The sequence below is a fragment of the Nesoenas mayeri genome (assembly GCF_963082525.1).
Source record: "Nesoenas mayeri genome assembly, chromosome: 5".
NCBI lineage: Eukaryota > Metazoa > Chordata > Aves > Columbiformes > Columbidae > Nesoenas > Nesoenas mayeri.
In genome coordinates this window covers 68,717,601-68,727,111 of record NC_137548.1, presented here as the reverse complement: position 1 = coordinate 68,727,111, position 9,511 = coordinate 68,717,601, and the positions used below count along the sequence as shown (strand labels likewise).

The 9,511-nt window shown below is 52.8% G+C and overlaps 2 protein-coding genes across 4 annotated transcripts; both read right to left on the bottom strand.

Annotated features, from left to right (window-relative positions):
* Nucleotides 1-948: 948 nt before the first annotated feature.
* On the bottom strand, nt 949-4,409 carry RPUSD2 (RNA pseudouridine synthase domain containing 2). The gene is made up of 3 exons (XM_080344669.1): nt 3,766-4,409; nt 2,871-3,167; nt 949-2,165 (listed from the first exon to the last, which is right to left on the bottom strand). The coding sequence occupies exons 1-3, from the start codon at nt 4,258-4,260 to the stop codon at nt 1,374-1,376; spliced, it is 1,584 nt and encodes a 527-aa protein (XP_080200795.1). The 5' UTR covers nt 4,261-4,409; the 3' UTR covers nt 949-1,373.
* A 130-nt stretch (nt 4,410-4,539) lies between these two features.
* Nucleotides 4,540-9,371, bottom strand: LOC308040582 (protein-L-isoaspartate(D-aspartate) O-methyltransferase-like; the record flags this gene model as incomplete). Of its 3 annotated transcripts, none has more annotated exons than XM_080344671.1 (9): nt 9,280-9,371; nt 8,566-8,698; nt 7,765-7,869; nt 7,529-7,560; nt 6,936-7,040; nt 6,171-6,291; nt 5,717-5,802; nt 5,326-5,495; nt 4,540-5,001 (listed from the first exon to the last, which is right to left on the bottom strand). In XM_080344671.1, exons 2-9 carry the CDS (start codon nt 8,675-8,677, stop codon nt 4,989-4,991), a joined length of 744 nt encoding a protein of 247 aa, XP_080200797.1. In that variant the 5' UTR covers nt 8,678-8,698; nt 9,280-9,371. The 3 variants fall into 3 exon arrangements, with proteins under 3 accessions (XP_080200797.1, XP_080200796.1, XP_080200798.1); XM_080344670.1 differs by lacking the exon at nt 9,280-9,371 and adding an exon at nt 8,938-9,254; XM_080344672.1 differs by lacking the exons at nt 4,540-5,001; nt 9,280-9,371 and adding an exon at nt 8,938-9,254 and having other exon boundaries at nt 5,322-5,495.
* Between the last annotated feature and the right edge of the window lie 140 nt (nt 9,372-9,511).

The window sequence follows — 9,511 nt, the reverse complement described above, 5'->3', positions numbered from 1 at the left end:
CAAACAAAAACCAGACAGCGTACCTCAGGACATCTCAAAGTTGCCCCAACTCCACTAACTTTTCCCTGTGTCTAAAGCTACAAACAGCTGCAGCCACCCTTATCTATACACTGAAAGTGCCCGAGTTTCAGTTATAAGAAATACAATTTCAGTGCATGAGAAATCTGGATGACATGTTTTTAGCATCATCTCTCAAACACACTCCAGCAAGGCTGTTGCCACACTTGCTGAATAATATCAGGTCCTCTGGATTCCTTTATTCACCTTTGAAAAAGGTTTCTTTGGTACTAAAATACTGTGTATGTGTCTTATGTAGGAAAGGGTGTGGAGAGTCAAGGTCCCGATTGTCTGCAGCAGCCATGGGAGCTGGGCATTGCTACTCGAAACATACGGAAAAAGGTTTAAAAAATTACATAAAATAGAACCTGAGACAGCAGAATTATTATAAATAACCCTCCCAGTGGCCAAGAAGCAACCACAAAATAAGAACTATAGTGGTATCTATCATCCTGGAAACATATTAATGTAAAATGTATTTTAAAAAGTCATCTGGTTGATAAAACAGCTTTTGTTTTTCTTAAAACACAACTGACTGAAGTGGTATTAGAAACAATTCCACATCAACTGGTATGGTTTGAAAAAATAATTTAAAGAAACAGAAGTTGGCAGAGTGACCTCCACTTTGGATTTCTGCTCAAGTATGAAGATGTTTGCAATGGGGCAGAAGGGACAGAGAAGAGGAGCCAGATGGTTTTGAGGAGGCAGGAGATAAGTGACAGGGGCAGAAAGTCATCACGTGAACCAGTTCTGAAAGAGCAATTGCAAAGCAAAGTCCATCTTCCTAACAAACAAGCAGCACAAAATGGATCAGCTTCACAGTGCTGGCATTTTAACTTACACCACTCTCAGTCATAACATTTGGGTTTTAAAATCAGTCTGACAACAGAATACAGTAAAAATAGTTTTGTATATGACATTACATCCAGCATATGGAACAGCATTCCAGCTGCTCTTATTATAAAATATGACAACATCGCAGCAGGATGGAAGAAGAATCGGGTGCTGACTTCTAAGTGCACGCACTGAATTATCTGCGTGGATCATCACAGCAGACCCGACCCAGGCTGAGGTGACAGAGCTGCCCGTGCCCAGTGGTGTCTGTTGCCCTGAAGTGCAGGTTGAAAGGGCAACACAAATCCAGGGTTGCAGCCCCGTTTTCCTGCTCATCTTTTCCAGCGCCTTTTGGCACCCAGGACACCTCTCCAGCCCCAACGACCCTTCTCAAGCCACGGGCAGTTTGTTCACCTCAACCACACCGAAAAATACAATCTTAGGTCTTTACAAGCCGCTTTCCCGACTAGCGATGCTCTCAGTCATTCCTCCCAGTCCTCCAGAGCCCACTGGGGCATCTTGGAGCAATACTCAAACTGGGCTCCCTTGTAGCGCAGGGCGTGCAGGAACATGACCAGCTCGCGGGGGGACGGGTCCCGCCGCCGCGTCTTACACTCCACGCACAAAGGGTCCTTCTCCTCCCAACTCCTGTCTCCCGTCTGCCCCTCCTCATTCTCGCAGGAACCCGGTTCTTTATTTTTTTCAAGCGTTTCCAGGCTGGGATCAGAGCTCAGCAGACAAGCTGCTGTGTCATTTTTCTCGGGATCCTTCGTGTCCTCGGCAGGGCAGGAGTTCTCATTTGTAGGATCAACCTGCACAGACTTTGTGCCGTCGCTTGAATTACCACAGTCGGTATTTTCAGCGTTGGAGTTCAAATCCTCCTCTGAAATACCCAAGATATCCAAGCTCTGTTTGGAACGATGCTCCTCGACCAGCGCCTTCAGGAGTTCTTCATCCGTTTTATCGATCTTCCCACCTTTGCCCCGGCCAGGTCCCCAGGCTTCCATGTTATAGATGGGGTCATTGACAATAGGGTGCCCCAAGTACTGCAAGTGCACCCGGATCTGGTGCGTGCGGCCGGTGCGTGGAAGACACCTGACAACGCTGGTCTTGCCGTTGTAACTGAGTCTCTGGAAGACGGTTTTGCAGGGTTTCCCCTTGGGGTCCACGCGGCACACTCCCACTTTGTAAGAAACAACCAGGATGGGCTCTTCGCAGACCACTTCGTGCTCTGGAAACTCGCCCAGCACGCGGCAGATGTACTCCTTCTCCAGCTGCGGAGACACACGGCGGGCTCAGAAAGCAGCAGAAAACTGTCCTATTTACACCCAGGTGCCATCCCAGCTACTCCTCTCTTCCTCTTCAATTAAATATATTTATAGACAACATAGTGCCCAAATCCAAATATTATTACAACTGAACAGGAAAGGGAAAAAAATAAAACCAGCTATTTTAAGCCAAATTTCTCTCATTTCCCCAGCTAGCGAGGAAACAACACGAGGGCCTGGCCAGTTTTTCTCACTAAATTCAAGAGCCATCTCCCAGTGGCCTTTGGTTTACAGCCCTGAAGCAAATCCCGAAAGTGTGCACCCTACAGCTACAGCTCCATTTGGGTCAAGAGCTGCTGGAAAGTGAGAAGAACTTTTAAAACTTTTACAACTGAAGTATTAGATGACTGGCGCATTTCCACTTACAACCAAAACCGCTCTCCAACTGCTCTGCGTGATCCCAGCCAGTCTGCACAGTCCTTTAAGGAAGGAGATCCCTTTCAATCTAATTTTACCAAAACAAATTTTTGTTCAGTGTTTTTCTCTTACTGCCTCTCATGCTTAATGCAATAAGAACAGCAAGGCGACCACAAGCTGGTTTAGGAACTTGTGCTCCTTTAGGCCAAAAATTTGGGTGACTTTGGGGCTAAACCATTTCAAGAAAACCCCGTACCAGAGACTCCGAACACGACCACAGCCTTTAGCTCTCACCTGTCTCTCCCGAACCTGCTCATCGATCCTCTTGGACACCTCCACGGTCTTGGCAAACATCAGGACTCCCGAGGTCATGCGATCGAGCCGGTGGATGGTGTGCAGCTCCTTCAGATCATGCTCTTTGCCCAGGATGAAGATGACGGTGTTGTGACGGAACCTGCCGCAGGGATGGACTGGCAAAGAGGAGGGTTTGTCCACAACCACCACCTCATCGTTCTCCACCAGGATCTGGATGGGCTGGGCGGTGACTGGTGGCTCATGGCGATGCACCGTGTTCCTCAGAAAATCATTATTCTGCAAGGCAGACAATTAGTGTGAATCCAGCCTGTGCAACCGCCCCCTAAGGCCACACACAAAGGGGACCGACATTGCAGGGGAAAACATGAAAACGCCTTTGTCCTGGAACCCAGGATTTAACACAACAACTCTGCTCACTGCCATTTAAATTCAGTAATGTGTTGGGAAATGGAGCTGGGAAGGGTCTGGAGCATGAGTCTGATGGGGAGCGGCTGAGGGACCTGGGGGGTTCAGCCTGGAGAAGGCTGAGGGGAGACGGACAAAAATAAATGGCCTCAAGTAGTGCCAGGGGAGGCTGAGGTTGGATGTGGGGAACAATTTCTTCCCCAAAGGGCTGTGGGGCATTGGAACAGGCTGCCCAGGGCAGTGCTGGAGTCACCATCCCTGGAGGGGTGGACAGACGCAGAGATGAGGTTCTCAGCGACACGGGGTAGGGGTGGACTTGGCAGCGTTGGTTTAATGGTGGACTTGATGATCTTGAGAGTCCTTTCCAACCCAAACGATTCTATTCCATGCCTCCCCGTTGGGTCACCGGTGTCCCCCACCACGCCCATTCCCAGGCCATCCTCAGCAGCACCCACCGGGGGGTTCCCACCTTGAGCACGATGTCCAAGTCGCGCACCGGCTCTTCGTTGAGGCGCAGGCGGCCGGCGCGGGCGGCGGCCCGGTAGTAGGCGAGGGGCTGTGCGCGGAACTCGGTGCTGAACACGTCCAGGAGGCTGCGGCCCACCCAGCGGCCCTTGCAGTAGGTGCGGAAGTCGAAGTAGTAGGGCCGGACCTTGCGGAGCCCTCCCTCGAAGTAGTAGGAGGTCTCGGCGAAGTGCTCGGGTCCGAAGCTCACCCCCGTGCTCAGCTTCCGCGGCGGCGGCACGTAGCGCTCCCCGGCCGCCAGCCGCCGCTTCTTAGGGGCCGGCGCCGCTTCTTCCTTGTCCCCGGGGGCCGGCTGCACCTCCTCGGCGCCGCTGAGCGCGGGGCCCGGCTCCGCCATGCCGCCGGTGCGGGGAGGGAGCGGCCGCCGAGCCCCGCTCCGCGCCCCCGAGCGCAACCACGCGGCCCACAGCGCGCCGGCGCGCCCCGCGGCGCACTGCATGACGTCAGGCTGCGCGGCCAATCGCGGCGAGGCCACGCCCCCAGCGCTGGCGCAGTGGCGCCCGTCCCTTTCCCGCCCCCGGCTGAGCGGGAATGGCCCGTTTACCGGGAAAGCCGGGCACAACGGGGCCGTGCCGCCCGCCGAAGAGCTCCTCACCCTCTCGGCTCAGCCGCCCGGGCGGGAGAAAGAAGGACGCATCAAGGAGAAGCCGAAAGACCGAGATTTTAACCCAAAATTCTCCATGTTGTTCCCAGAGATTAAATCAATCAATGCAGGACAGGAAGAGAACTGACTCTTGTAATTAAACTTCGATAAATCAGGGTAGGTCGCTGCTCTGAAACAGTAATTGTGCCTTATTTTCTTCAAGCATTAGGCTGAGTAGTCAATATTAAAGGGTATTTTTAGTGCAGGTTTAAGTTATTCCTGTTTGCTTTCACAATTCGCTGTGAATAGGTGTTACCTATAGCTGATCAGAGAGGAAAGCCAGAGTTATCTGGATCCGTGCGCTGTCAGGAAGCAGATGCGGCCTCCGAGAGCCTCCCCTGGTACGGCTGCTGGAGAAACGCCCTTTTCTCCATCCTGGTAAGGAGCTCTGCTACCGCAGAACTTGCCTTCACAAGTACATCCACCGATACAGCTGTTGGTCACAAAACAAAATCATGCAGACCATCTACAGCCACAAGTCCCATTCCTGAGCTTTCTGAGGTCACCTTAGGGACAGCCATCCATCAGAATTCATCCCTGAGGTAAAGAAAAACCAACAGTTACTATTCGTGGCCTTCAGTTCAGCAACAGAATCAACAGGCTCTGATGTTCAAAGTGCAGAGGCTCAAAAAAAAAAAAAAGGCAAAAGAGAAAAGCTCACGTCCTCAGTCTGCAAGCCCTGTCTAACAAAACATAGATCCTCCTCTCCAGCTGTGCCTCACCAGCCAAACCTCCTTCCTCTCCCTTTATAGGCAGCGGCTTCTAGGAATGCGGGACTGTCAGTAAAGCCAAGGAGAGCCAGCACCCAGGGACAGCGGCGAGGAAGAAACCTTCCTCAAAGGAGAGCGATTTTCTTTTTACCGAGGCCATTGCTTTTCCTTATCTGTCAGAGGAACGTAGATGACGCCCATCAGTTGCGTTTCGATGATCTGCCCGTCGCTGGTTTTGTCGTACTGCATCAGGAACTGGTTCGCGCCTTCGGGACCCACTGGCAGTATTAACCGACCTCCCGGCTTCAATTCATTCAGCAACTGGCAAACAGAAATCGGAATCAGCAGAGCCAAAAATCAAAAAAGAGACAACAGAAATAAGCCATGCTGTGAAGGTCACAACACCCCGAGAAGCACAAGCTTGCCAGCTTCATATGAAATAGGCAAAAAGAAGCTTTCAGTGGTTCCCCAATGATTCTTCTTTCCACAGCTGCAGAGGCAGGCAGCCTGTGGCAGCAGACACCCGGCACCGCAGCTCTCACCTCCTTTGGCACAGCGGCTGCTGCTGCTCCAACGTGAATGGCATCATACGGAGCCTCTTCGGGGTACCCCTGCCTGCCATCGCCAACTGCAGCGGGAAAAACGGCCAGAAGAGACTTCTGTTCACCTAACAACTCCGCATAGAATTAATTCTTCCTGTACCCTTTCAGTTGAAGTCTAGATGACAAAAACTTTGTGACAAGGTTGTGATGGGAATTTTAACTTTGCTGATTAAATTTTCCAAAAGGGAGAGAGATTTCTGGAACTGAGCCACGCTAGAAGGAGCAGTCAAGGCCAAGAGGGCTTTAAATAACACAGTGACTTTGTGCAGACTCAAGATTCTGGATACAGGCAGAGCTGACTCAGGTTATTCCCCCCAAAATTCAGTGTTGGGGTCAGTGTCGGAGCCCACGGGCGTTCACAGGAGGGGACACGCGTGGGGGGTGCAGGGCTCACCCACGAGTTTCACACGGCCAGAGCTCAGCAAACTTGGATCATCTTCTTGGACGTTTCTGATGGATTCGTGTACCAGCTCTTTGATGTGCTCTATGCCCACAGCTTTCCCTGTTGGGCCCGTCTGAAAAGACAAACAGCAAACACCAAACATCTCCGGTGTGTATGGAGATGGATTTTACAGGGCAAGTTACTCTGGGAGTTGCAGAATTGCCAGGAAGAAACCTAAGAGCAGAGTTTCTGAACAGGAGGTGCAAATACTCTGCCCCTTGTTTTAAAGGCTGAGCAGTCCCAGTTAGATGAGGTTCTTTAGAGATACACAGATGCTGCCTACAGGGATTCCGAGCAATCCTTCCTTGCCAAAGAAATCATTCCTGGGTAGAATTAGCAGCTTCCTGGCAGGGCCAGTTCTTGACTAATTAACCTCCTGAGCAGAGGAACTTGACCAGCTTTCTAGCACTTGACAGAAAATAATTTCAGGAGCTTAGAAAACAGAAACACACTGTGACTACTTAAGAAGCAAACTAAAAAGAACCTAAAATGGACTTGCACAGCAGACAAACACACTTCTCTCGAGCTGAACGTAGAAAACATTTCACAGCAGATACAGCATCCATTTAGATTCCAAAAATAACTGTATATGTCTTTCCTACAAGGTAATTCGGGAAGAGTTTCCTCCTTTCTCCCACCTCCTCGTCCCCGCACAAAAATCCCGCGCCAGCTGCGGCAAGCTCTGCACGGCTGGCAGGAGCGCGGCCCCGAGCTCACCATCCTGGCGAAGCACGCCGTGAGGTACCCGCTGCCCGAGCCCACGTCCAGCGCCTTGGCTCCTTCCACCAGCTGGTCCTTGAGCAGCTCCAGCGCGTGGGCGTGCTGCGGGGACAAGGACGCGTCACACAGCCCCTCTGGCTGCCCCCCCTGCAGCTCTTCTGCCAAGCACTGTCTGCTCCGATCGCAACACAGCACACCCGGCGTTGTGTCTGGCACGTTCAGAGTGAAACTCAAGGGTTTGATTGGGAGGATCTTTTTGCAGAAGAGCATTTACAAAGAGGTTCAGTAATAAAATGTGAAGCAACAGGAAAAAGAGTCTCATGCAAAAAAAACTGGACAGCATTAATAGTTACTGGAACAGAATTCCCACCTCAGCTTAATGTTAAAGCAACATAAGGAGCATAGGGCAAATTCTTCTTAAACAGAAAAAAAGCTTCACATGTACAGTGCCTAAAGAAACGAGCACGCTAATCCCGTCCTTGGGACCTGTTTCACCTTCCTACTTTAGTAGTTGAGAAAAAAATAAGATAAAAAATGGCAAACAAACAATTTCTTCCATTTCTGCCAAAAATGAAAAAGCTACATCTTACCATATGCGGTGCGCTGATTGTAGCCTTGTAGCCTAAAAGGAAACCAGTGACAACAGTTAGGTGATAAAAAAGTGATGATTAAAACCACCAATGTGAACAGTTCTTTATTCTCCCACACTTTCCCCTAAGAACATGAAAACACTCTTCTCTTCCGCTGCACCTCCTGCCCTCCGTCAGCATGACAAGCACAGTCCCTGCACACCGGGAAAGGGGCGACTTTGGCCTTAGTTACTCACCGATAGATTGAGGAGAATCCATGTATGGGAAATACTTGATGTAGTGACCTCTGTCAGTAGCCAGCAACACATCAAAGACTCGCTGGGATTTAATTATCCCTTTTTCTGGAAGAAGGAGGAAAACAGAAACAGAAAGGACTGTAGCAAGGAGAGATTTGGATGGGGGAGACAGCTCAGGGAGGTGGTGGAACTGGGACAGCTCGACCTTAGGAACCCGAGAACGGACAGAAAACAAAACCACACATGTACACCCTTTCGGTTTCTGCTGCACGGAATTAAACCCCACGATGGTCCCACCCATCAGCCCAGGCTCTCTGGTCACTTCACACCCACAGTGTTTCTGGGGCTGTCAAACCCAACGAGGGATAAATAGTTATACCGTACTGAGAGCAGAGCCTCTGCTTCAGGTTTCAGGAGCACAGGAATGGTGCATAAACTAAAGAGCAACGGCTGCAGAGACAGTGAACGACCCTTTGCACCTCATCTCCAAGGGAACTCTAACAGGGGAAAATCAGCTCGAGCAGCAGCCAAAATTCAAGGCTATTTTTAAGCGAGCTGCAGCATTTTAAAAGGTGTTGTGCAGTGTGTTAAAAGGTGTCGCTGCAGAGGAGCAGCAGGAAGGCCCTGGACAGTCTTCTCTGCCACTTCTGGCATCACATCTCATTTCCAGTTATAAATAGCACAAGTTCAGCAGGGACAGATAGGGAGATTTGGCAATGTTAAGTCCAGCCTTTCGGGAGGAGCAGCAGCGCGGGAGCCGCGGTGCGACGCTCCGTGTCGTCACCGGGAGCCCGTACTCACTGTAGAGGTTGTTGACCAGCTCGGGGTGCGTCTTCCCGCTGGAGGCCCAGGCCATGGTCCTGGCGAACAGCAGCCCCATGAGCGCGAGCGCCGGGGGCAGCGGGCAGCTCATCCCACGCGCTCGGGCAGCGGCCTGCGGGGCGGCAATTCAAAACCGGTGCTTCGGCAGGCGCCGAAAGTCACCGTTCCTCTCGCAAGGTGACACCGCGCTGATTGCGGGATTACAGCACGACACAGCGTGCCCGTTGCACGGGGCAGCCCGTCCGCCCCTGGGAACCGACAGGCAAGAGCTGCAACAAGTTACAGCCTTGATTACAGCCAGAGCTGTAGGGAATAATGACCGTCTCGCGCAATTAAAATGGTTAATTGTACCCAAAGCAGCTGCCTTGTCGAGCCCCCAAAACCCAGGGCCGGGAGGAGCCGCCGGTGGGGTCGGGGTGACAGCGGGTGACGGGCGGGCCGCGGGCGGGGGCAGCGGGGCGGGCAGGACCGCGGCACCGCCTCGGGAAGGCGGCGGCAGGGCCGACACCGGAGCCACAAGAGCCGCCCCACGGGGGAGCGGGTTCGGCCCGGGTTCGGCCCCGGTTCAGCCGGCACCGCGCGGCCGCGCTAGGGAACGCGAGGCCGAGAGACCCCGGAACGGGCCCAGGCCGCCCCCTCCCGCTAGGCCCGCCGCCGCACCGGGCCGGGGCCGGGGCCGGTACCGGGACTCACCGCGCAGCCGCACTGAGGCGCCGCGGCACGGTGCCAGGTGTAACGGCTCGCTCGCTTCCTCCGCGCAGGAAAAACTTCCGCCCTTCGCCAAGATGGCGCCGCAGCGGAGTCAGTTTCCATCCTGCCGATTCTCCGCCCTCCGCTGGGCGGCGGGCTAATAGGCGCCCTTCCACCGCCGATGGAGCACGGCGATTGGCCAGACGCGGATACCAATCGACGCCCTGCAGCCGCC

What these genes read in the sequence shown, in the direction of transcription:
- RPUSD2 (XM_080344669.1), bottom strand. Translation starts at nt 4,260, where the DNA reads ATGCAGTGCGCCGCGGGGCGCGCCGGCGCGCTGTGGGCCGCGTGGTTG. An exon ending in ACTTGGACATCGTGCTCAAG is followed by an intron (nt 3,168 to 3,765) that starts GTGGGAACCCCC and finishes TCTGCCTTGCAG; the next exon opens with AATAATGATTTTCTGAGGAA. An exon ending in AGCAGGTTCGGGAGAGACAG is followed by an intron (nt 2,166 to 2,870) that starts GTGAGAGCTAAA and finishes GTGTCTCCGCAG; the next exon opens with CTGGAGAAGGAGTACATCTG.